The 27004-nt window shown below is 41.3% G+C and overlaps 1 protein-coding gene across 7 annotated transcripts in view; it reads right to left on the bottom strand.

The window, feature by feature from the left end:
- CAB39 (calcium binding protein 39) overlaps positions 1–26379 on the bottom strand; it is a 67717-nt gene extending 41338 nt beyond the window's left edge. Inside the window, exons 1-8 of one of the 7 annotated variants that reach the window (XM_043522749.1) lie at positions 26126–26376; positions 24028–24174; positions 21369–21408; positions 16019–16273; positions 12770–12878; positions 12220–12272; positions 10362–10534; positions 9870–10030 (exon numbers count right to left, since the gene is read on the bottom strand). In XM_043522749.1, the coding sequence (XP_043378684.1) occupies positions 9870–10030; positions 10362–10363 (163 nt within the window). In that variant the 5' untranslated portion in view covers positions 10364–10534; positions 12220–12272; positions 12770–12878; ... (2 more) ...; positions 24028–24174; positions 26126–26376. Of the gene's footprint in view, positions 1–758; positions 968–9869; positions 10031–10361; positions 10535–12219; positions 12273–12769; positions 12879–16018; positions 16274–21368; positions 21409–24027; positions 24175–26125 lie in introns of those variants that run through there. The other 6 variants (XM_043522750.1, XM_043522751.1, XM_007062464.3 and 3 more) reach the window with 6 other exon arrangements.
- Positions 26380–27004: the final 625 nt, after the last annotated feature.

The raw sequence follows: 27004 nt of genomic DNA, 5'->3' as shown, positions 1-27004 counted from the left end.
ATGGGATATTAATTAAGAGAAGGGATATTAATTTATTACCAACATGGGATTGTAATGTAAATTAGTTTCTATCCTCTATAAAATTGATTTACTTAAAGTACCTATTACTTTATATATGTATATATTAATTCTGATTTATTGTTAAGCCAATATTAAAAATAGAAAAACGATTTACAATCTTGCATCGGGCGCCAGTGTCAAGTATCACTTTTTTATCTATGTATCCACAGCCAACAAGAAGGTCAGAAATATTGGTCAGAACGGAATAGCATATGCACTATGAAATACAGTCAGCATGTTACAGCTACTACTACCCATACACATTTTTGCAGAAATACAGAAGGTTGGGGGGCCTTTTCCTTTATCCCCAGAATCAATCTTTTATACAAACAGGTTTTTTAATTTTTTTCACAAAATAAGAATTCATGTCCACAGCCTACTCCTGGGGGAATTCTGCACCAAAAAATTAAAAATTCTGTGAGTGTTATTTTGGCAAATAAAATAATCTAATCACACCAGTTTCAATTATTTTGGGAATTTATTTCAAAATACCTGTCAGCAAGTATGTCTGTAACAATACAGACACACACAAAAACTTCCCTGGAAGAAGAGAGTTGAAGAAATCCCTACAATAAACCAGTTCCTATTTCTCTACCCCCTCTCCCCCAAAGCTCAGCTGCAGGGGCACCCCCCCCCCAGTCCAGACACTCACTCCCCCAAGAGCCCAGTTATGGTCCCCTGCCAGCCCAGACACTCACATCCTCTCCCCCACAGAGCCAAGGAATCCAGAGGGAGAACCAGCCTGATGTTTGTGAGGAGTTTCCTGCACACCATCTTCTTTCTTCAAGGCATGCTGGGAAATGGAACCCATCCATCTCCCTCCCCCCAGCAGTGTCTTCTGTTTGCAATCTGGGCTCTGCTGGGTCCAGCATCCCCTAGTGGCAACCAGCAGCTCTGCAGCCAATTTCTGGACGGGAAAAAGGAAATTCTGCATACAACACTAATTTCTGAACAAATTCTGCATTGTGCAGTGGCACAGAATTCCCCCAGGAGTAATAGACCTTATGGCCAGAAGGGACCATTAGATCATCTAGTCTGATCTGTGTAAGACTAGATGTGCATTTCACCCAATTACTCCTGTATGGAGCCCAATAACTTATGTTTGACTAAACCATATCTACCAGAAAGGCGTCCAGCCTTGATCTGAAGATATCAAGAGATGGAGGATCAACCACATCGTTTGGTATGTGATCTCAGTAGTTAACCACCTACACTATTAAAAATTTGTGCTGGATGTTTAATTTGACTTTGGCTTTAACTTGCAGCCAGTGGTTCTTGTTACATCTTTCTCCACTAGAGTAAAGAGCCCTTTGGTATGCAGTATTTTCTCCCCTGGAACATCTTATAAACAGTTACCAAGTCACCTCTCAATCTTTAGACACGCCAAATTCATTTAACTCTTTTAAAGCTCTCACTGTAATACAACACAAGGATTTTGTCAATATAGTTATATTTGTAAACTCCTATAGTGTGCAGTATAAGTACAGTTATATTGGTATAACTGCATCTACATTAGGGCTTTTACCAGCATTGCTATGTCAGTAACAAGAAAGTCACACACACACACCAAATAGATATTATCTACGCCAGTATAACTTGTGTGTCTAGACCAGGGGTGGGCAAACTTTTTGGCCTGAGGGCCACATTGGGTTTCCAAAATTGTATGGAGGGCCGGTGAGGGGAGGCTGTGTCTCCCCAAACAGCCAGGCGTGGCCCAGTCCCCGCCTCCTATCCACCCCCCTGCTTCTCGCCCCGACGGCTCTCCCGGGACTCCTACCCCATCCACCACCCCCTGCTCCCTGTCCCCTGAACTCCCCCGGACCCCCCACCCCTGACTGCTCCCTGCCGCCCCATCCAAACCCCCCCTGACACCCTCTATCCAACTCTGCCCTCTATCCAACCACCCCGCTCCCTGCCCCCTTACCACACTGCCTAGAGCACTGGTGGCTGGCAATGCTACAGCCGCGTCGCCCAGAGCACTGAGTCAGGCTGCAGCTCTGCAACTGCACTGCCAGGCTGCCCACATTGTTGCGCCAGCAGTGTGCTGAGGCTGCGAGGGAGGGGGGACAGAGCGGGAGGGGCAGGGGGTGAACCTCCCGGGCCAGGAGCTCAGGGGCTGGGCAGGAGGGGCCCGCGGGCCATAGTTTACCCACCTCTAGTCTAGACCATGCCAAGGGCATTTTTTCTAAACCTCAAATAATTTTTGTGGCTTTTCTCTGTACCCTCTCCAGTCTTTCAAGTCTTTAAATATTGTCACCAGACTATACACAGTATTTCAGAATGTGTCTTGCCAATGCCTTATGTAGATAAAATCACCTCCTTTCCCAGCCTCTATTGCCCCGTCTATACATCCAAATATTGTATTGACCCTTTTTGCCACAGCATCACACTGAGCGTTCATGTTAAGTTACTATGACCCCATAAATCTTTTTCAGAATTACTGACCTGAAGAGCTCTGTGTAAGCTCAACAGCTTGTCTCTCACAAACAGAAGTTAACCAATAATACTACCTCACTCACCTTTTCTCTCTGCTATCCAGGATATAGTCTCCAATTCTGTAATTAAGGACTACGTTCTTTTTTCCCAGATGTACAATCTTGCATTTAGCTACATTAAAATGCATTTTTGAATGAGCCCAGTTAAGAAGCAATCCAGATCACTGTGTATGAAACTGCCCTATCCTTATCATTTGTCATTATGCCAATCTTTGGCATCCAAAAATTTTATCAGCAGTGATTTTATATTTACTTCCAGATTACAGATAAAAATATTGAACAGCATCAGACATAGAGCCAATCCATGCAGAATACGACCAGAAACATTAGCATGTAAAAGTAAACAACATTAAAATCAGAAAATACTCAACTATAAGGCTCGGCATGAATTAACTGTATACAGCTTATAAATGATACTTCTTATAAGTCACTAAAAATCTTTTAATCTATATCAGTCAAGAAAGGCACGTACAGTGGCTGTTAGGGCTGGAAGTGCCTACTTTCCTCATCAAGATTATTGTACTCCATCCAATGCATAATATTAGCATACTGCTTGTAAAGTAGGAACACTAATATCAATTATTTATTGTGCAGTAGAACCCAAACGCCTCAATCAGGACTTTTTTTTAAAACTGTTCCAAATACTATTGTTTACCACTTTGCTTCATGCAGCAATGAATTATTTGCAGTGTTACCAATTGAAAGGTGGTAAATTTTAAAAAAATCCTCTTTTCTAATCAAAGAACAGAACTGTAAATGAAAAATGGTAAGCGACAGCTATTAAGGGTTTTTCTACACAACAAAATTAGGTTGACTTAATTTAGGTCGACCTACAGACACTACAGTAATTCCATCGGCTGTTGGTGTCCACACTATCCTCCTTCTGACAGTGCAGTGTGTCCTCACCAGGAGCGCTTGCAACAACTGAAGTGGGGCATTGACAGCTCAGTGTGGGGCACTGATAGCCACGCAGGGCTCACAACTGGAGCCCCCCATCCGCCCCAGGGTGACAGCCCCAGCTGTGAGCCCCACGCAGGCTCAATTTCACAGCACAGAGCCTACCAGCAGAGAAATTGACATTCTTTTCATTTTCACACTGCTATTGTCTCTGTTCAGGGGAGGTCCGTGGGGAGCTGGGGCTCTCAATGCCAGCAACCAGGCTTGGAGAGGGGAGCCCAGGCAGCAGCCTGCTGGGAGCTGGGAGCCCGTGGGGCAGCAGGGTTCCCAGCAAGGAGAGGGCAGCCCAGACAGCAGCCTTCTGGGAGCAGGTAGCCAAGAGCCCGAGGGCAGCCGGGCTCTTGCAGGAGCCTCCCACTCACCCCAGGGGTGACAGCGCTAGCTGTGAGCCAGACACAGGGTTCACAGTAGGAAACCTACCAGCCTTTCTTGTCAATTTCATGGCTCCACCAGGGAGTCGTGAAATTGACAAGAATTTTAGCCAATAGCCAATGTAAGTAAGGCAGTGTCTATAGGGATACTGCATCACCCTAACTACACCAACATAAGCCCTATGCCTCTCATGGAGATGGAGTTATGATGTCAGTGTAGTACGGCACTTACATCAGCGGGAGCAAGACTGTAGTGTAGACAGCTGCCCTACTTTGACCTAACTCTGTAGTGTAGACCAAGCCTAAGAAAGCCATTGTACTGGTCAGAACGTGAAGTGGAGCTGAAGAGATGGGTTCGAAGCGATCATAATGTTTTAATAACTAAGGAGAGTGTCCAGGGTAACAGAAGACTTACAGGGAGGTAGGGGATACAAAGGCAAGTGATGGCTTTCAGGAATCTGCTACTATTAGATTGCAAACATAAACCCTGTTTGCGAACAGAAAGTCAAATTAGTAACTGAGTTTTGATTTGACTGCTCAGACTTGTTTTATTATTTGCTGTTAACATATTATGACCTAAGTTTTGTTTGTAACAATGTTCACATCCAGCCAGTTTCTGGTCCACAGCAGAAATTTAATTAAGAGTCGGTGAAAGCTGATGTAGTTTATAAAGGTTAGCTCATCAACAAGGAAGCAGAAAGACCATTATGTAACTCAGGTGATAGTCAGTGTTAGTTCCACATATTGACTATTGCAATACTGAACAACCAACCAAATAAGCCATACGAATAATCTGCTAACCTTCCATAGCTCAAATATGTTCTGAAAAATTATTGATTCCAACACAATCTTTCATGATTTTCTTCAATTAGAAAGCATGCTTTTTAGTTAAAAAAACAACAAAAGTTTTAGATTTTTAAATGAAACAATATATACGATATAATTCAGTTAATAAGTATATTAATTCCTCAAACACAAATGTGCATTGTCAAAATAATTAGCTTGCTGCGCTATATGTAAATCCCAAATACTTCAGTCACTCCAGTCTACTAATTACTTAGACCTATCTTTTTTCATATTCTCTCTCAAATACCAATACACTTATCAATATTTATACTTTTATTTATTTATTTATTTATAAACACCTACGCTAGAAAGACGTTTCAAACAAAACAATAAGAATGGGCTAAAACACTGATTCTGAGCTGGATGGACCAGAGCGCAGGTCTTTTAAAAATTAATTAAATTCTCAATTCAATTTTGCACCTTCCATGATTATTACTTGCACAATATTCTAGCAGTGAACCATTTCCTTAAAGTGCTCATCTTGTGCTACATTTAAGATAATGTAATTTTGTCAAATTTCAGTCTTTGCTTTTCAGCTGATTGAACAACAATCACAACTTATTTTTGCCGGTTTTGGGATAACAGAGATTGCTCCTGCATGAAATTCATGTTGAAGAGTACAATCACAAGTACATTTTGGTGCTAATCACTGGAAACGTCTCACAGGATCAAATTCACCAATGTTCTTCTATTCTACTTTTACAGTGAAAGTTTTGTTCAATGGCATATTTGATCTCTCAGAACCAAATCAAGTGTTTTCTGCACTTATTGAGATGGACACAAATCCTTTTTCTCATACTAACTTGCTTGATAATTTTTACATTTCATTTTAGAACAATCTGCTTTCATTACTTTAATCTAGTCTATGGTTTCCTACCTCTTCCATCTGTTTTAGGCACGTTGAGCGAGATGAATTCATACTCAGATGTTTGACAACCACTAATCACGTACTTGCATTATTTACAAACATATTTCACATTTACTACAGTGAGTCTGAAAAAAAACTTAGTAAATTCAACACAAGACTGAAAAATCAGATTAGCAATGCAGCTCACAACCATACCTACACTTCCCACTAGCCACACTCCTCTCTCCAGTCACCAAAGACTAAGATTCTACTTGTTTGACAGATGAGGAACAAGATCACCTATACTATGACGCAGAAAATTCACAGATTTTTATTAGGCTTCATTAGCTCAGTGTCAGAGGTTCCCCTACCTAACAAATATAACCCACATTTTGCCCATGGCAACTGAATACACACACGAGCACATTTTCATAGACACTTAGATCAGTAAAAAGACAGATCACAACTTTTGAGGGATTTTATGGATGAATTTCATACTCGAATGCCACTATTATTCTTAATATTTAAAACCCAAATCCCAAATCTTTGTAAATATTCAAGGAAAATATCACAGATTTATGACTTAGCTTCTCTTCCTGATATGCAGTTTAAAGTCACTCCACCCATTCATTTGCCCAAAAACCTTTATGCCGTACTACATATGGTACACAGACAGGCACATAAAGGCCTCACCCATTCCCTTGTAAATATGAAAAGCAAACAGGCAATTAAAAAATCTTAACATGAAAGATGACCAACACCTACAATACATCGTGCATTTTGAAAAGTTTACTTCAAACCTTTAATACTATAATGCAAGTCACAGTAAAAGAAACTGGAAATTAGCCTTTGCAGGCAATTTATAACTTTGAAGATCGTTTATTTAGAAAATGTATCAGGAGAAAGCTTTCAGAATCAAAGGTCCCAATCTAAGAAAAAGTATTAAGGCTAAAACCTTCCTCAAATGTGTTCTGTTTTTTATGATGTTTGGGAGCTTATAAACCAGGTAAGAGCAGCTTCTTTTGGCTACAGTAACCAAAGGCTAGTCCTAGAAACCTTCACAATTCCCTTAAGACGGGAGTCACAAAATCAGTGACATTAGAAATGGAAAAAATGTATTAGACCACTTAGCCCATCCCATTGCCGCATACAGGTATCTACCTACAGTTAGGGGTTCCATTTTTTGCTATTCTTTTCCTGGAATTGTGTGTTTATTTTATGCACATTTTCAAGATGCATATTCTGGGTATTATTGGTTAATTTTCTTTTTAAGAATTCCACAGCATTTCAATCAACATTTTCCTTTCAGATATAATTTTAATTTCAAAGACTGCTCTTTCACCAACACAGGAAAAGCTACACGCAACAGAACATTTTCAGTTCCTGTCTTTAAGTGTATTTAATTTTACAACAAATATGGAGACATAATACCATAGCCAAAGTTAAAAAAAGGAAATTTCAAAATAGCTAAAATACTTATTTTAAAAAAATGTAACCGTGAAAACTGACTTTGTGGTTGTTTATTGGTTAAATCCTAAACCGAGAAACTCTATACATAGTATTTTCTAGTGCTTTGTCCATTCTAGTTGTCCACCACTTCCTTCAGGGCAGGGGTTCTCAACGCGCAGCCATATCAGCACACAGCTGCAGCCCATGTGACATCCTCATGGCCATACAGGTAGTATATATTGTGTGGATGCAACCCACGAAACATACAGAGCTGCATATGCGGCCAACAATGGTAAATAGGTCGAGAACCAATGCTTCAGGGAGACTATTTGACAGCCTGTAGCTCTCACAGTAAAGGAATTTTTCCCAATATTCAACCTAAATTTTCTTAAGTTCATTGCAATATAGTTCTCCGCACAGCTCATCTGAAAAATGACAGGATCATTACTAGTATTTGAGAGAAAGTAGGGTCATTTCAAAGGACAAACCAGATTAAGGCATGAAGCTGCATGAAGCCTGAAAACCAACACTCTGGAGTGCTTAGTCTTTGCAAGTTCGCAACTATAAAAACAGTCTAAAAGAAAAAATATTGCATAATAAGGGTGTCAAGGTTCCTTCCCCACTCTGAACTCTAGGGTACAGATGTGGGGACCTGCATGAAAACCTCCTAAGCTTACTTTTACCAGCTTAGGTTAAAACTTCCCCAAGGTACAAACTATTTTACCTTTTGCCCTTGGACTTTATTGCTGCCACCACCAAACGTCTAACAAGTATATAATTGGGAAAGAGCCTGTTTGGAAACGTCTTTCCCTCCAAAATCCTCCCAACCCTTACATCCCCTTTCCTGGGGAAGGTTTGATAAAAATCCGCACCAGTTTGCATAGGTGAACACAGACCCAAAACCCTTGGATCTTAACAACAATGAAAAAGCATTCAGATTCTTAAAAGAAGAATTTTAATAGAAGAAAAAGTAAAAAGAATCACCTCTGTAAAATCAGGACGGTAAATACCTTACAGGGTAATCAGATTCAAAACACAGAGAATCCCTCTAGGCAAAACCTTAAGTTACAAAAAGACACAAAAACAGGAATCTACATTCCATTCAGCACAGCTTATTTTCTCAGCCATTTAAAGAAATCAGAATCTAATGCATATCTAGCTAGATTACCTACTAAGTTCTAAGACTCCATTCCTGTTCTGTCCCCAGCAAAAGCATCACACAGACAGAGAGAGAGGCTTTGTTTCTCCCTCCCCCCAGCTTTTGAAAGTATCTTGTCTCCTCATTGGTCATTTTGGTCAAGTGCCAGCGAGGTTATCCTAGCTTCTTAACCCTTTACAGGTGAAAGGGTTTTTCCTCTGGCCAGGAGGGATTTTAAAGGTGTTTACCCTTCCCTACCCTTCCCTTTATATTTATGACAGGGCTTTTCTACACTTACAACAGTGCAACTATGTCGCTGTAGCACTTAGTGAAGACGCTACCTACACCAACAGGAGACCTTCTCCTGTCGGCTTAGGTACTCCACCTCCCTGAGAGGTAGTAGCTATGTCGATAGGAAAAGCCCTCCCATCAACACAGTGCTGTCTACACTGATGCTCAGAGGTGTGGGTTTTCCACACCCCTGAGTGACACAGTTATACCAACATAAGTTTGTAGTATAGACCAGGGCTTAGTGTCAACAATATAAGTGAGACAACTCTGTGGCAAACCAGTCATGAAAAAACTTAACACTATAGAGCTGAAGATGCTGCTACTACATGACTAACACTGAACTAAGACTAGCTGAGACAGCAGATATGTTACAGCTGATATGTTAAAGCATAGTTTAAGGTCTCCTGTTCTGACTACTTTTCTGCTTTTGCAAGAAAACCTCGTCCCAAGGTATGTCTATGCTACAGTGGCATACACAGACATGTGAAAACAATGTAAAAATTAAAATAGCCATTCTGAAATTAACTTGTTCTCATCAACCCAAGATGTAGTTGACACTTGTAAAATGAAACTCACAAACTGATTGAGCTAGGTACATAATTTAAGGATGACATATTTCCACATATTTCCTCTGAAAGAAACGTCTCATTGGAAGTTATATACTGATTAATGTAGGAAGCAAGAGACAGCAGTTAACGTACAAGTTTCTATTTTCAGACTTGGAGTCATGGCCCTGTCAATATCATGAAATCCTTCTATCTACTTTGTCGTGGCCCTTGCTCAGTGAAGAGAACAGAAATGGCAAATTGGTCAATTAAATTTTGGTTTGTTTTTAAGCAGAGTTCCTTATCCAAAATTAGGAGCAGCTGTACAAGCATTACTTGTTGAATCTACCGTTGGCAACATATCTCAGGTAGCAGCTTTGCTTTTCAGCAAATCTTGTATTTTTGCCTCCCGCCATAGATCCAAAAACATAGTATCCCGCATATTCCATAAACTAGTTACTAGCGGATCCATTATATTAAAAAATGGAGTTATCCATCTCGCTTGCCCTCCTCAAATAGAAATACCAATTCCTCAGCCAATCCTAGAGAAAGGATGCAAGAACGATGAAGGAGGCGGGAGGAAAATTTCCCAACAGGTGAGAAGACATGATAAGATCAACTTTCTGGTCAGATCAGCAGAGCTCAGACACAGGTAAGGGGTAACTGTTCCTCTGCCCTGAGACTTCTTACAGATAAGGTCCTAAAAGATACAACTTTATGTCTCCCTATTCATCAGCATCGACACAAGCCCACTTAATGAGAGAGTATGTACTCACAAGAGCCACTGCCAACAATATGCCTATGACACTTGGTTCTGTATCTCATTTTCCAAAGATGTAACTAATGCCATTAAAGAGTTAATATACTTACAAGAAATCAGCTCCTGGATGAAAAGCAGCTGCTTCAAGTTGAATCCAAACAAGACTGAAGTGATACTGGTCAGATGGAAGAACACACACCAAACAACCAGCCAGGAGGCTACCCCACTTCTTCCATTAAAGCTCTGTGCCTGGCTTGCCTCATCACTGAGCCTAGACCCCAAGACAATTAGCAGGGTAAGAATTCAATTTTTTTTTTCTAATTCAGATTATTTTAATCTATTTTTATTTTTAAGATTTTATTTTTTAACAATTTTGATGGGTAAGGTTTGGGTTAGGGTGGATGCAGTGTTGACTGCGGGAGGCTCCCTGTACAGCTGAGGGACCCAAGACAACACGGAGGATGAACCCCTGATTGGGGGCGTGACGGGGGGGCATCCCACTGCTGAACGGTTCCTGCCGAGGGATGGCTCCCACACTTCTGGCTAATGATTGAGAGAGAGAGAGTGGCGCCATGACAGCAAAGCTGCAGAGGGCTACTTACATAGCTGCAGGGCCAATGATGCCCAATCCCTGCAGGTGAAACGTGTGAGAAAGGTTGCAGACATCATGGGACAAAGCAGAGATCTCTGGCACCCCTCGCTGGTGAGTGACAGAGTGGGGTCTGCGACAGTGGGGCTGGAAAGGGCTCTCTACAGAGCCAGTGACACCTCATCCCTGCAGGAAGGACAACTATTACCAAATGATTTTTTTTCCTGAAGATTTCAGTGTGTCAGCTGAAATCTATGTTTACAGGCAGTTACTGATTAAACTCAAATCCTGCCAAAGCCTACTTATCAGCTAGTGTGCCAATGACCAAAAACAATGCCTTCTTTCACCTCCATTTTGCTAAGAAACTTTGCTCTTTTTTTCCCTATTCGGACCTGGACCCCGTGATCCATATATTTGTCACCTGCAGACTAGATTACTGCAATTTTCTGTATCTAAAGGTGATATGAAAACAAAACAATGCAAAAACGCCAACTTGTACAGAATGTACTCTATATTCTAGTCCCTCAGCTGGCCCCCAGTCTGCTTCCACTGTCAAATCCTTCTCTTGAAAGTCATTGCAACATGTTCCAATTGCCTCGGTCCGGGTACCCTGCCTCGTTTTCCTCTCTTCAATTCAAAAACTCACAAAAGGCTTTCAAGAGTTCAAAATAATTCAAGCAGCTGTTCCTAGGCCTCTCCTAGCTGGAATACTTCCACAGGCATCTGCCCATCTTGTCCAACTCTCTCTCTGACTGAGAGGCCAGCAAGAAAATCCCCTCTGCTGTTCCCCTGCTTTCTCAGGGTCCCTGCAGGAGCTTTACACTAGTTTCCAACTGGTCTCAACACCCTTTTTCCCCACAAGATCTTGTCTTTGCTCCAGCTCTCTGCCTGTCTCTCACTGGCCTTTTAAAGAAATCTCCCAGCTTATCAGGATGGGGCGGGGGGGGGGGGGGGGGGGGGGGGGGGGGGGGGCAAAAGCTAATTCATCAAATGTGTGGCTGAATCCAATTACCCTTAAAAGGCCAGCCAAACTCTGACAGTCATAAATGGATTAAGTACCAGGTACATAAGAAACTACATTGCCAGCTCTAAACTGCCAAGACAATTGTGCTCCTCTGGGGCAGTACAGGTCATATAGGCCAGATGAGACATGTTGGGGCAAGGGGATCCAGCTGTGGAACAAGCTTTCAGAACATAATAGACTAATCTAGAATCAGACCACCTTTAAGGTCATTCTGCAAGATCTACCTTTTGTAGTAAATGTTCTGGTCATGGTAAAAAAAAAAAAAAAAAAAAAAAAAAAAGCAGCTTAATCAATCACCATCTGCTTCCCCCCCCCCCCCCCCCCCCCCCCCCCAAATATCCTTCTCAAAGCAGAGCTTCCTGTAACCGGGGGCAGGAAAAAAACTGAAGACTTCACAAAGTCCACTATGGACCTTGTCACGCCAATCAATCTGGAAGTCACTCAGATTATTCACTGATGGGACCACTACAAAGACTTGAAATGGACTCTTGAAATGGACTGATAGCTAACTTTTAGCGTAAATTTTCTGGAATGCCAGATATTCTACTAAAACCACAAAAGAAAAATTTCCTTTTCTTCTGACAAAATCTGCAGGAGACTGAGTCTCTTCCTCAGAGTCTTTTACTGGAGAAAGCTCCCTCTCATATTCCTCTGAGCACTATGGCTCCAGTCCAGTTGAGAAATGGTTGTATTACAATTTAGTAGGCAGAGTTTGTTAAATTGCCATATTGGATGAAGTGTGGATCCACACCAACCACCTAGTCACCAACATGTCACTGCTCAGGAAAGATTACAGTTCCTCCACTGGGATTCAGAAGAGAGAGTTTCACAAGTTACATTATCTTACCTTCTAGAATAGTGAATATCATCAGAGTCAGAATTGAAATGAATCTCACAACTCTATGGTGGAAGGGGAGAGAAAATATTATTTGATTCTATTGTAAATTCTCAGGGTAAGTGAAATGGAAGTAGGAAGGGCATAGCAAAGGTAGAGATCACTATGGTGGGCTGTATACGCATCAGTAATTCTAACTCTGTTCTACCCTTACACCACTCTTTTCTCTTCTGAGACCAATAGACTTTCTTGCTATGAACTACCGTCACTGTAACAGATGCTGCTTTGTCTCTGATGAAGACAGAAACAATCAGGAAAGACCAAAAGAGTGGATCTTAGAAGAAGTGTCACAATCCAAAAGTTGAGAACTCCAACTTCATGTCAGATCACCCGAGAGTTCCCAAAAAGTTCACCGTACCCAAGTATTTACTGCAAAATAACTGCACACCTTGTATCTTAAAGAACATTCCATTCTATGTAGAATGGTACATTGAAGGAAAGACTGACATCAACAGATAATGTAAAAAAATTGCCTTTCAACTGATTACTTATATATACGCACATCAGGCATCATAAAGGACTTCAGCAACTCTGTCTTGCCAATCCCTTAGTTTTCTTAGGGCCACATTTCTTTCTTCAAATCCTTTAAGCAGAATTACCTGAGACACCAGCTTTTAAAACAACAACAACAACAATAATAATAAATTGTAAAGTTGTGGCATTTTAAAGTATTTACTTTTTTATATGCTGTACTACACTATTCTACAGCAATGCAATAGTAACATTTTCTACAACACCAGGAGGCAGATTGACAGGTACTAAAAATCAGATTTATACACATACTGTACTCTCAAAAAACCTGCCTTTGGTAAACTTTAAAATTGCTTATGAAGTCCAATTTATTTTTCTGTTGAACTGTATGTTGTTTCCAATGCTGAAAAAAGTTCTTCTATATATGGAGGCAAGTCAGCAAAAAATCATAACTCTCTGCCAAGCATTTATTTAATTTTAGTTTGTATTTCCAACAATAATTATATGGCAGAAATTTTAAATTTAGAAGGACTTATACATAATTATATTTGGAGACAGTGGTAGAAGCCTACAGCCAAGGTCATAAAGTCGAAGTGTGCTTTTGGACATAATTAGTGTAAAAGAAACTATAAGATGTTCTATGTTTTCAACACTTCTGATATTGCCAAAATAGGTAGAGATGGTGATGGTTGTTTTTGCAAATTGAATACCTTTCTGCTAGGTACCGAACTGAAACAATCCATTTCACACAATCCAGCTAGCTATTAGATGTCAAAAACTTTTGTTAATGAATTACTACAGGATTAATTAAATTAATTAAAGGTGAAAGTCACTGTATTTTTATCACCTCTCTCTTCACCCATCTATAACTTCCTAGCTAACCCCTGAATGTAACTTATTCCTTTTATTTTCAGGCTTCATATTAAGTAAAAAATTCCTTCAAAGTTGTCTTCAGCTGAATTACATAGTATCTATTTCTACAGTTTGGATCAAAAGGCAGAATTTCTCAGCTTTATTAGGTCTTGTCTATATGGGAACATCGATGAAAATTAAAGTGAATTAAGTAAAAGTGTGAATTTTAAATAAGTTAGTTAAGCTGCATTAAACTCCTATGTGAACACCATCACTCAGAATTCAAGTGTCCTTAATTCGATTTAGCGTAATTCAGTTCCAAAGTGAAACTACCAGAGTAAACAGACATGTCAAATAGTAGAAGCATTTTTTGTACATACTAACATTATTTAATCCTTGTAAATATTCTTGAAAGTAACAAATAACCCATATGACAATTAAAGATGCAACATTTCTCACCAAAAATCTTTCCCCATGTTCATTAAAGAGCTGGAGAATGAACTAATTCTGAAATGTAGACTTATATCTGAACTTGCAATCTTCTCCCAAACTCTTGCTCCATAAAAATAGGCTACATCAGGGGTGGCCAAACTCACTGGCCCTCCAAGCCACATACAACGATCTTCAGAAGTTTGAGAGCCGAGCTGAAGCCCCTAGACCTCCCTCCTCACTGGGAAGAAGCCCCTACCCCACCACCCTACTGCAAGGCAGAGGTCCTGAGTTCCCCCCTCCAGTCTGGTGAAGTGGGGGCAGCATAGGAGACTTGTGAGCTGCACTTTAATAGTAAAAGAGCCACATGTGGCTCATGAGCAACAGTTTGGCCACCCCTGGGCTAGATGATCCTTCCAATACCAAGCTACAGAGTTGGACTAGAATCATTCTATAGAGGCTATGCCAATCAATTGACTGCAATAGCCTCCATTGTTTATTCAACTCACATCCCTTCCCCACCAGCAAGAGAAGACCAAACACACAAGACTCAGAAAAAATAATCCTCCTTTTGTTGGTTGACATACTACAAAATCCATGTTCGGAAGCCCACTATTAGATATTTTTATATCTTCCCAAATAAAGACTGAAATCTCACTAAACAGACAATTCATTTTTCTAACGGACATGATAAACACATCTCTTATACAAGCAAGAGGTAAGTATTACTGAAGAATATATAATTACAACCAGAGAATTTGACATGTGCTGCCAAAATACGGATTTAGAAACAGAAACTTTAAGGCCAAATCCTGCCATCCAATACAAGTGTACATGTATGTTGACTTAACTGAAAAGAGAGGGGGGTGAACATGTATATCTAAAAGTAGAATTTAGCTTTTGAAAAGTAATTTTCTCAGTTATGATTCTTTAATTATCACCTTTTTAATGACAATGTATGCCTCAAAAATATGATAAATGTAATAACTGCAGAATTGAATATAGAAATACAAATACAATATGAATGACGCTTGGTCACAGGTGGGAAAGAAGTGCCTATGTTTGTCTAACAATGAAGTCAAATTAATTTTTTTAAAGGAACTGTATTCCAAACTAGGTGTAATACACACATCTGAGCTCCCATCTTGCACATTATATCAATAAGGGAAGCACACAAAGGATGATCACAAAAGCAAGAGACACCGAATGAATTACATCCTACTTTAGATATTAGAAATTATTCAGAATCCTGCCTACTAAATGTTTCCCCGCCCCCCCCCCCCCAAACATTTAAATTGAGTTTGCACCCACAGGCTTCTCTGGGTAGGTATACTAAACATAATGGGGGGGGGGGGGGGAATCTTTTACCTTTTTGTTGAAGCTCTTGGGAAAATAGAATTTTTTCAATGTTATAACATTAAAAGAGAGTTAGCAGTTTTTACAAGTAGCACTTGTAAAAGCACTACTAGAAGTAAAAGATTTAGAGAAAGCTTCTATTTTTTCAGTTTGTTACTTATGCATTTGATCAGTGTAGTGGGGTCGTTTGGTTGGTCAGTAGGCCTACAGGTCTGGGCCTTCAACTTCAGTCTTTCTATCAGTTCAGGGTGTCCCAGTCTTCTAGATGAGGTCCTGCTGGAATGTCCTCTTTGCCGGTAACCCCTAGATCTACTCTCCTGGGCGCCAGGAGTCATAGTTCTGGGCCAGGTAAGGGGACCCTGGTGTTCTCTCTCTACCAGGTTCCAGCCCAGGGCCCTGAAAATGCAGCAGCTTGCTTGCTCTCCTTCTCCAAGCCACTTCCTACCAGACACTGCATCTCAGTTTGGGATGTGGTTGTAGCTGACAAAGTATTTACTTCAAAACTCCAAGTCTAGGGCCAATGCCTGCAGCCCTCTTGTGCCCCTTGCCTGTGGTCCTCCCTGCCTCTTGGGGAGCATCTTGGGATATGGGGGGGGGGGGAATGGGACTCATAGCTGGATCCCCTTGGTAGAAGCTTCTTCACCTGTTGCTGAAGAATGGTGCTCCTCCAGGAAATGCCCTCTCTCCTTCTTCCATTGTCTGGTGCTGTTGAAGCACGCTTTACACGGATCTTCTCCACCGGTGCATAGTTGGCATTATCCAACAGGCAGGCTTTCCAAGCCCAGTACTGCTCCAGCCCTTCCCCTGCCTCAGCCTCAGCGTGGGGGTTTGTAAATCCCATCAGTCAGTACTGTGTATTAAGAAAGTTTTCCCCATTTTGCATGGAGCTTTTACTCAGCTACACAGAAGAGAAAAATATTAAAGCAGGAAAATGGTGTGAAACAACAAAAGTTGGGGGACTGGGACAGATATAGAAAAACTATTAACTCATTTTTTAAAGCCTAATGGTCTCCCTCTAACGAGATGATTTATTTAACATCAACATTCAAAAAGGAAAAGAAGTAGAGAGTATTACATATCTGCAATGTAATTAGTTAACTTTTTTTTGCATTAGCTTTGGCTTTGTTTGGGGGAGTAAGGAGATTATATTGCTTTTACTGATATGAGAACTATCACCAGTGCCTTTTTAGAAAGCTTGTCAGTCCCCTGGAGCAAGGAGCTTTCTTGGAGCCACAGCCATGGATGCTTCAACAATACCACAATCTACAGTATGGTAAGAGGCATTCAGCTTCCCTCTCTATGGCCAAGTCAGTACTATGCCACTAGTGGAGCGCTTTGCTGGTATAGCTATACCAGTAACTGCACTTTGCCAGTATAATGGCAACTACTAAGGGCTTTTGCCGGCACAGCTATCTCAGTAACAAATCACATCTATCATATGCCTGACTGACATAGGCATGCTGGCAAATTCGCAGTGTAGATATGACCTGCATCAGAGACAAGAAATTAGCAGTGGCAGATTAACAGACAGGGACCGCGGCCAATTTGGGGGCCCTTGCAGGAGTGCTGGAACTCTGTCCCTGAGGCCTGCCACCCTGGCTGCTCTCTTCCCACAAGGTCCTCCCACCCTGCTCCTGCGCTGCGTGGGGCAGGGCTGGCCCAAGCCCCACCACTTGCCCCTCCAAGCCCCTTTTTGGCAAAACTGGCCTTTAGTCCTGTTAGCTCTTGCCAACTGATGATCCATTGGCAAGAGCAAATGGTATAAATTCCCAGTTTGCCAAAAAAGTTGGGACATCCAGGGAAGGGCTTAAAAACGGGACATATGGTCATCCTAGGCTGTTACAAGAGCTGCCCAGCGAGCCCAGGCCGCTGTCCGGAGCCCTGGACCCTCCAACTGCCCTGGGCAGGGGGTGTGGTGCTGGACAGCAGCCCTCAGTCCGTGTTCCTGCCACTCCCAGGGCACCCTGCACTGGGCAGGTGGAGGCTCCAGGACTCCTCACAGCAGCCCGGGCTCCCTGGGCAGCTCTTACCACAACTCTACAATAGTGGATATTGATGTTTCAATGTAGTGCTTTTCTAAGAGACTATAAATCTGAATAATTTTTAGAGCAACAGCTGTTTACAAAGTTCTATCATATTTTTAAGAAGGTACTTCAAGTTTTAGGTCAGTAGGAGCGATAGATCAGTCCTGTGTTTGAAAGGTACAAATTTAGGATCTTGAGTCCAACAATCGCTATCATTCTTCACTCGCCACCATCTCTGTCCCTGAAGGCTTACCTCAGTTCTCTCAAGTCACTAAAAGAGCTTTCATCTGACAATTTGCACAGTATGCCTCAAAATACATTCTAGAAATCTCTTCTCAAAACCCATTTTTAAAGAATTTCACAAGCCTTATTCTATTCTTCTTACAGATTTCATGATGGAATTGTATCTATGCAAATACTTACGTAGTATGCAATTAATAGTTTATTCTTCCTACAGTTATAAAAGAAATTCCATATCTGACTGACAGTTTCCATTGTAATTTGAGGAAAAGGTAACTCATGAAAAGGAAGATAGTTAAATACAATGGTAGCCATTAGTTTTATTAAACATGTCTTGTTTAGAATGGAACTTGCAGATAATTGTGTGATAGGACAAGTTATCTAAATAGTTAGGACTAAATGTAAGACAGACATGTATTGCCTATACATTTAGAAAGGTGTCTATGCATTTAAAAATCATCAGGAAACAGAACCATGGAGCTTTAATTTCAGTTTGGTCCACCAATTTCTTGTTTGACTGTAAATTTCATTCTGTTTCTGCCACTAAAAATAAGCTTGGGTAAGAGCAGAGACAATATTGCACTAATGAGGATTTTGCATGACGCTCTTGCTAAGGTGAGGCAGCACATGTGGAATGCCACATGAAAGTGCAAGTTTAGAGGAATCTTACACCTTATTTGAACGCTCGCAAAACTGAGGAGAATTGACAGAACCAGAAAGTTACATCCACTACCTAATCTACAAACCTTCAATCTAAAATATTAATCTCAGCCTTCATTTCCAACAACCACCCTACCACAGAAAGATATTTTGATCAGCTTCAACGTTCCAGACAGATCAACATGAAAAACTAGCAGCATTTTTGTTAGCTGCATCTCCAAACGTCTTCTGTTCTATCACGTCATTTGAAATCTGCTATTGCAATTATTGGATAGGCAATTTTCAACACTGGAAACCAAGTTTTATTATATTATAGTGAAGGTTAGCTGTAAGACTTTGTTTTCACTAGAGACTGTTTCAGGCTGAATAAGCACAAGGGGGGTTGAATTAAGACTGTACAGGCAACACCACTTTTGCCATTTGCTAACTTCTGAGTGCTTGCCTTGGCATCCTTAATGTTATTTTAATGCATCTGTGTGTGTCAAGTACGAAATGTGTTAGTCTTGATCATATCCCCTATGGATATTACCTATAGTTCCCCATAAACAATTCTGAATTATTGCCAAGCTTTGCTCAAGAAAAGTTTAGGACTGGAATGGCAGGTGTTGCAGGTTCAGAGTGCAATTCACTCGTATGGTGTGTTGAAAAGCTTCTCAGTGCCAGTTTGTGTTGTACTCAGTTTAAGACAATGTTAATTCCTTACTTAAAAGCAGAGGCGATGCCTGTGGTGTGGGGCGAAATGCAGGGTCACGTGCTCCACCCCGCCCCAGATTCGCTGCTTGGCTTGTACTGAGCATGCTCAGTAACACTGCTGAAGCTGGCTGCCCTCACTCTGCCCTGCCCCACCCCCCACACACACTATCAAAAGACATGGGTCATCTCTGCTTGAGAGAGAAAGAAAATCATCCACATTTTGGAAACAAATCTGAATTATATTCTGTAAGTGAAGCATATTTTATTAAAGATGATATTCCATACGGCACAGATATTAAATACAGGTATATTTTATAAGCTGTAACAGGTTATAAGCTTTTCCTTACTGTAGGCTTTGACACCTTCCTTTAAAAGGAAAGAACTAGTATGTGGAGGGGTGCATGTTGTTTTCATCGGATTATGTCATTGCATTTTAGTTCCTATATACAATTGCAGCATCAACTACATAGAAACTGCTTAGTCACATCTACAGTCAGAGATTCCATCGTAGCAGGATGTACTGAAGTATTGTCAGCACTCATATCTGCATAATAATCACTGTATGAAATCTTACTAATAGTTCCATTTCAGGGGGTTTTGGCGGGGGGATGGTGAGTGGGAGGGAGGGGATTTTTGTGTCTCCTCTGCACTTCCAAACACGAATACTAGAAAGAACCTACTAGCCGGAGGACCAAGGCTTGAAAAATCCATTCACCAATAGAAAGTAGCAAGCATTCTCAGGTGAGCTATTGGATCAAATTAGTAAAGAAAAAAGCTATACTGAAGATGACTGAAGACTCAGGAAAACAGAAAAGTATCCTTTTATATTTGAAAGGTTCTCCATAGTTATAAAGACTAAAATACTTTTTTCTTTTGAAAAGTGTAAACAAGTTCTGCAGAAATGTATTTTGTTAGATTTAAATTGATTGTGTAGGCCCCACGACTAGCCAGAGAAAGATTTCTACTCACCAACGGCAACTGGAGATTTCATGCTCTACATTTCCAAGAATATTTATCTTCATAATTATCACTTTTGATAATTTGCCTTAATATAGGTATCAATAGAGAATTACATTTCTGCCCATTAAACAAATCTGTGAAGATGTGAAACTGGATGAACTTGTATGGAAATAAATGTATTATTCCCCCACAAATATTCATCCTCTCAACACACCGGTAAAGTAGACATTTTAAGCCCTTTACTGAGTCTCCGTTCTACTCTTTCCTAACTGCGCTCCTTTATTAAGAGTTTGAAATCTGTTTTTCCATTAGTTAACTAACAAACTACTAGTCACACTTCCTTTAGTAACAAAATGAACTACTGTAATATTTGTAAGCAATGCTGATAAAAAGTGATATACAACAGGGCGGTAACCAAAAGCACTAAAGTTACACTTTATTTCACATATGGAGTAATTTGTGTACAGAACATGTAAAGAAAAATATGCACTCAAAAACATTTTAAGATTAATTTTAAGAATTCAATCTAGCCAAAAAAGGTAGTTTTTTTACACTTAGAAAAATATCTTACTACTGTGTTCCCAGAGTTCCACTGCTCTCAACTGATATGTTTAAATATCTTTGCATCAATTATAACTTTTCAGTTTTCTGAAACAGCTAAAAATGCTAAATTAAACTTTTCAGCAGAGACTTTTATGGGGGGGGAAACAGCATAACACAATGTGCTTTTAAAAATAACTCACCATCAAAGCCGACATTTTATTGGAAGCATTATAACGTTACCATTACATGAACAGGTGAGCTAGTGTTAGGTATTTCCCCCCAAAAACTGTCATTCCCCTTTTTACAGGTTTTCAAGAGGGAACTAAGTTTGAATTATATCCAAAAAACACACACTTTTTTACATGTTTAAAACCTATAGCTCAGGACACTTTTATAATGCTCTGTGAACACATAGGGTACTAGCTAAAACACTCAAAACTGTGGAGTCTGAATGAAGGTTAAAGTAGTTATTTAAAATAAGAAACTTACTTCCTGAATTGATGTTTCTTTAAAAAAAAGTCACAATCATTTCTGAGGAATAAACATGGTTATTCCTGTACACACTGAATGTGTATCTGCTTCCTGTTTGGTTCATTCCTAAATTCATCTCTTTATAGAAGGTATTTGAGTAAGTGAAAAGTTAATACGTTATTTCATTATGAGGTAATATAACGAGTGCAAATTTGTTTAGACACAAAGGGACCCAACTCAAATTACTCCAATTTAAGTTACTGGATTCTCAGTAACTTTTTAAATTTGGGCCATTTATTTAGGTATCTAACTACAGATTTAGCAAGCTAACTTTAAGCACCCATTTTTTAAACTATTGGCCAAGGTTGTTAAGGCAAGCCAATACTGCTTCACCCTACTCACCTTTATTTTTGGTGTGTTTCTTATTGTGCTCTCCTTCTTCCTATTAGAGTAGAACTTAGTTTCATTAACATACAGACAACTCTTACTATGCAACAGGTACAACGTAAGTGTTACTATGAGGTTTGAAGAGAGAGTGGGGGCAATTAAAACATGTAAAGAAAAATTCATAATATTGTGCACAGAGAGTTAGGTGCCTAACCAAATAGGTAATTTGCAAAAATAATTCTCTTACTCAAATAGTGCATGCTCTGGAGCATCTAAGAAAAATATCAAGCTTTGCATGCATAGATATGTTTTAGCCACAGCAATGTATGGTGGAAGATAATACAGCAGGGGAAAATTAGGGGTTTTTATGGATTCAAGTTAGATACAAAGGACACCCACACTAAAATCAAACCAAGCTTTCACTCCTGGATAGCAAATCCCGTAGTCAGGATTGCCATTATATCTGGTATTAAAATGTAAATTACTGAGAAGTGTGATTAAACATGACATCACATGGTCCATATTCATTCTGCAATTTCCTTATAGACATTTGCAAGATTTTTTTTTAAACTACTCTATATTTGAAAGTCAAGATGTGATTCTCCTTTGTACATATACCATGCAAAATAAAAGTTCTGGAATCTGAGCACAGCTGACAATGTTATTGGCTTCTCTACAACTATTACTATAAATGTTGTAGTGCAGACAATGATAAAACCTTATTTTTGTTTGTAGAAACAGCAGAGAAGTCTTGGAAAAGACCCTCAGAATAAATATGTTCAATCACAATGTGTTCTCAATAGTCACTCTTTTAACCTTAATCACATTAAAATGTCATTACCAGAATTCTACTTATGGCAGAAAATTCTCTTAATTTACCTACAATTTATGAAACCCAGAAGTGTACTGTAGTGATTACTAAGTTTTAAAGAGAGGATCCTAAATAAAAGTTTAGCTGTAAGCTCTCAATATGTTTAAAACATAAGTTATTCAGCTCTGCATCTAATTCTATTATACATAAATAGTCATCTCTTTCTCCTCCCCCACCCCCAAAAACTCTCATGATCCAAAATGAACTGTGGGGAGGGGTTACAGCCTAGTAATTCTAGCCCTTCAAAAAGAACTTGAAGAACCAAACAGACAGTGCACAATACACAGCACCATAAAACTAAGGTCTAGTTTGACTAGCACCAGTTACCTAATGAGAAGCTACAGAATAACTTTTATGACAATGTGAAAGATCAGCGTCATTCCCCTCCTGAATAAACATTTTACAATAGCAATCATGGAATTCCAAGAGGTGGAGTTTTCTTGACATATTTACACCCCATTGGAATACACTGTTGTCTGTGCCTAGTTTATAATGTTACCAGAAATTTAAGATAAAATACAATCTCATCTTATGCTGGGGTACTTATCTTCTATGAGAGAAATCCTAAACTATCATAATGCAACCAACAAGATTACAGTATAATTCACAAAAATCTTAAAACAACTATGTGCTGGCTGACAGGCTCAATTACTTCTCATGTCACAAGACTATTGCTGAACTAAATGTAACAAACAATTCTCTTACAATAGCAAGTCAATGACAGACAATCTTACAAGCTCAAGTAGGGCTGTGGGACATCTTTTTGTGATTTTTATTTTTAAAGATAAAAGTTTTGTACCATTACACAGGAAGACTGAATAAACTGTCAAATGGTACTTCTGATACGAATAACTATTTTGCTTATTCTAATTTATACAATATTATTTTGTTTAACCCCTTTAACTAGAAAAGCCATGCATAAATACGCATCACTATGTATTATAATGAAAATATACATTGTTTTGATCCCATCTGTTAAATGAGAAACTCTCTGTATTTAAAAGTGAACTCAAGAATATTTTTGGCTGTGAATAGCTCAGAATATTGCATTTCCTCTGTAACAGTTTAGGACCTCATAAACACCTAAACGCTATAAAGAGATGCATTTCCTGATGATACCCTAAACTGCTGTAAGGGAAACATAGGACCCTACACTGGAGTTTTTGACAAATAAAAATATTAATAATTTTCACATATTTTGTTGTAAATGGAATAGTTCCTTTTTAGATCCACATTTACGTAATTATTTTTTAAAAGATATGTCTCTTGCCTTAAGGAAATTGAAAAGTGGCCAAGTCACAGTTTAATCTTTTCCCTTACACTGGCTGTGCTAATTAATTCATGTCATTTTCTTAAGGTAAAATACAGGTTTTAAATAAATTTGCAAGTAGGTTACCATTTTTTCATAGAAATAAAAATTAGTTAAAAAAGGCAAAACGTACCCTTAGACAAAACTAGAGAAAAAAATTCCCTTTCACAAAAATGTTAGGTCACATTAGATTTTAGGGGAGCCCTTTGCAAAGTAAAGGCTCAGTCCTGCCAAGTTACTCTCACACCCAGAGTTATTCCTGCATAGAATCCTACTACGACTATATAGGATCAGGACCTAGTGCTGGAAACTGTGTCACATCGGAATATTTTTATACATATACACATATATATATACACACACACACACACACACACACAAAAGTCTCCTGTAATATAAAGATATAAATAAATATAAAAAAGCATGTAACTGAAGTAGAAATGAATACTGTGGTGTCCTAACCAAATTCTAACTTAGGTAATTAGTTTGCCTACCTAAAATTCTCCCTGGGGTTTCATTTGGAAACAGTATTCTTCTTCAGTTCCATCCTAAAATGCTGTGCAGTGTTGCTGTGCGTTGTTAAACAGTAGCCGTTTTACATCCCAGAAGTGGCTCCATTTCAGTGATGGATGAAGTGGTCCCTGTTACAGTTTGTATATCAATTTGTTAAGTTTGTAAAGCATTTGGGGAACCTTCAGGATGAAAGGCACTATACAAATTAAATATAAACAACATTAGTGCCCATTCATCCTCTTCAGAATAGGCCTAAAACCAATCCACACATACAAAGCAATTCAAGATTTACACAGAGCTATATCACCAGTAAAAGCTAAAAATCTCTCATTAACGACTGCTAAAATCTAAAACAAATTTGTAATGAAATGTCCTAGATTCAAATCTGTTAATTTGAAAGGGACTGAGCATTCTAAGCAAAGGTGATTATCAGCCTCAATCATGGATTCAACTTGAGGATGAACTCTTAAAAAAAAAATTACCACATATTTCCCTAAATTTTACTGAATAATATCAGCTTTGCAGGCTAGCCAAAACAGCAATTCTGCAGCATACAACAGTGATATACAACTACAAAGTGATAAAACAAGCAAGTAAGAATTAAATGTATTGACTGAAACTGTTAATGGAAATTTGCTGTCAAGGAATCATAGAATATCAGGGTTGGAAGGGACCTCAGGAGGTCATCTAGTCCAACCCTCTGCTCAAAGCAGCACCAATCCCCAATTAAATCATCCCAGCCAGGGCTTTGTCAAGCCTGACCTTAAAAACTTCTAAGGAAGGAGATTCTACCACCTCCCTAGGTAACGCATTCCAGTGTTTCACCACCCTCCTAGTGAAAGTTTTTCCTAATATCCAACCTAAACCTCCCCCACTGCAACTTGAGACCGTTACTCCTTGTCCTGTCCTATTCTACCACTGAGAATAGTCTAGAACCATCTTCTCTGGAACCACCTCTCAGGTAGTTGAAAGCAGCTACTGTCATTTCATGGCACTTAATTTTTCATTTACTTTCTCAGTGTCCAAGAAGTCAACTAAGAGTTTCACAAGCAGGAAGGAGCAAACAGTCCTATCAGACCAGGGAAAAAATTTTACCGAATGTGTCAAGATGCAAGGGGGCTTTGCCCCTTCCTATCACCTGCCCTTGCAGCATTCCCGAGCTCAGCCTCACTATTTACTATTTCAGTACAAAGCAACTAAAAAAAAAAAAGGCACTGAGCTTGTTAGCTGTACATATTAGAACAGCCCAACTACTGAAAGGCCTCATTTATCTTTTGTATATTGGCCTACTCTGGGCCTCCGTGTGGTGCACTTTTGCAAAGGTGAAAGTCACTTATGCTATTCTTTTTCCTCATCATTACTGCGCTGGGAGATCAACTCACTAACAAGACCACTAATTTCTCTTCATTTCGACAAGAATTCATACTCCTAATTAATTCATACTCCGCAGCTAAAAACGTGAAGCATATCCTGGCCTCATTAAGACAGATCATTTTCTCACAAGACACTGACAAGCAGATTTTTGTCTCCACTGGTTTTGTAACAGGAAGTTTGTTCAAACCCCAGATCTGAAGAGGAAACAATGCGTGTCAACATCAAGCCAAGACAGCAGCAGCTAGTGAGGCATGGAGACCCTCCCCCCGGTTTTTGTCCTCAAACTGAAGACACGGAACTGGCTCACTGGGCCTGCCCCTACAGAGGAGAGAGGAGAGCCCGTGCCCAAATCACCTGGCTCTGCCCACAGGGGAAGTTCCTCACTCAGATACTCAGGAAGGAAAAGACCACAGAGACCTTCACACCAGCCTCCCCCTCGCCCCACCACGGGGCCTAGGGTGGGGAGGAGCAGAGCTCGACAGGAGCCTCCCCCTTTCCCCAACCCCGCGGGGCCTAAGCCGGGGAGGGCTCCGCACCAGCCTCCCCGCTCCGCGGGGCCTAAGGGGTGGGGGAGAGGCGCCAGACACTCCTTCCCTCAGGGCCTCCAACAGCCCCAATCCGCCGCCTCTCCCGGCCCGGGCCCGCGCTCGGCGGCAGAGCCCAGCCGGGGCGGAGGAGCTAGAGGCGGTGGCGGCGTGTCGGTACCTTCGCTCGGCTGCGCGGACGGGGCCTGGCGGCAGCTGCTTCCCTCCTCTCGGTGTCGGGTCCGCGGCCGGGCGGCGGGTCGGTAGCGTCTCCGGCTCTGCCCGCTCCCACCCTGGCGGCTCTGGAGGAGGCGCACGACGCGAGGCGCTGCCTGACGGTCTCTCGCTCGCCCCGCGGTGCTGCGCTGCGCAGCGGCCCTTCCCCGCCCTGCAGCTGCGGCGGCGGCGGCCTGCGCCCAGCTCCCCGCCTCGGCCGCTCTGCTGCCCCCGGCGGCGCGGCGGGATGAGCGCCGCCACCGCCGGCTGGGCTCCTGCGGCCGCTCCCAGCTTCCCCGCCCCGCGGCTGCTCTGCTGCTCGCCCCGGCCCGCGGCTACCGGAACGGGCCCCGCCAGCCCAGCTGGGAGCGGCCCTGCCCGGCTCGCCTCCCCTCGCCCAGAGCGACCCTTGGACCCGCTCCCCCCCCGCGAATTTCCTTAGGCACAGGAGACTCACTATCCCCCCAGCACCGCCCCCACGCCCCCCGGCCCCACCACACACTAACCCCCCCTCCAGCACCGCCCCCAGGCCCACCACACACTAACCCCCCCCCCAGCACTGCCCCCACGCCCCCCGGCCCCACCACACACTAACCCCCCCCGGCCCCACCACAGCACCGCCCCCACGCCCCCCGGCCCCACCACACACTAACCCCCCCTCCAGCACCGCCCCCAGGCCCACCACACACTAACCCCCCCCCAGCACTGTCCCCACGCCCCCCGACCCCACCACACACTAACCCCCCCCCACACTGCCCCCACATACCCTCGCCACACTAACCCCCCCAGCACCGCTCCCATGCCCCCAACACACATTAACCCCCCCCAGCACAGCCCCCACGCC

The sequence above is a fragment of the Chelonia mydas genome, chromosome 9, assembly GCF_015237465.2.
Source record: "Chelonia mydas isolate rCheMyd1 chromosome 9, rCheMyd1.pri.v2, whole genome shotgun sequence".
In the NCBI taxonomy this organism is placed as follows: domain Eukaryota; kingdom Metazoa; phylum Chordata; order Testudines; family Cheloniidae; genus Chelonia; species Chelonia mydas.
The sequence above is the reverse complement of the archived record's forward strand: the minus strand, read 5'-3'. Positions and strand labels throughout refer to the sequence as shown.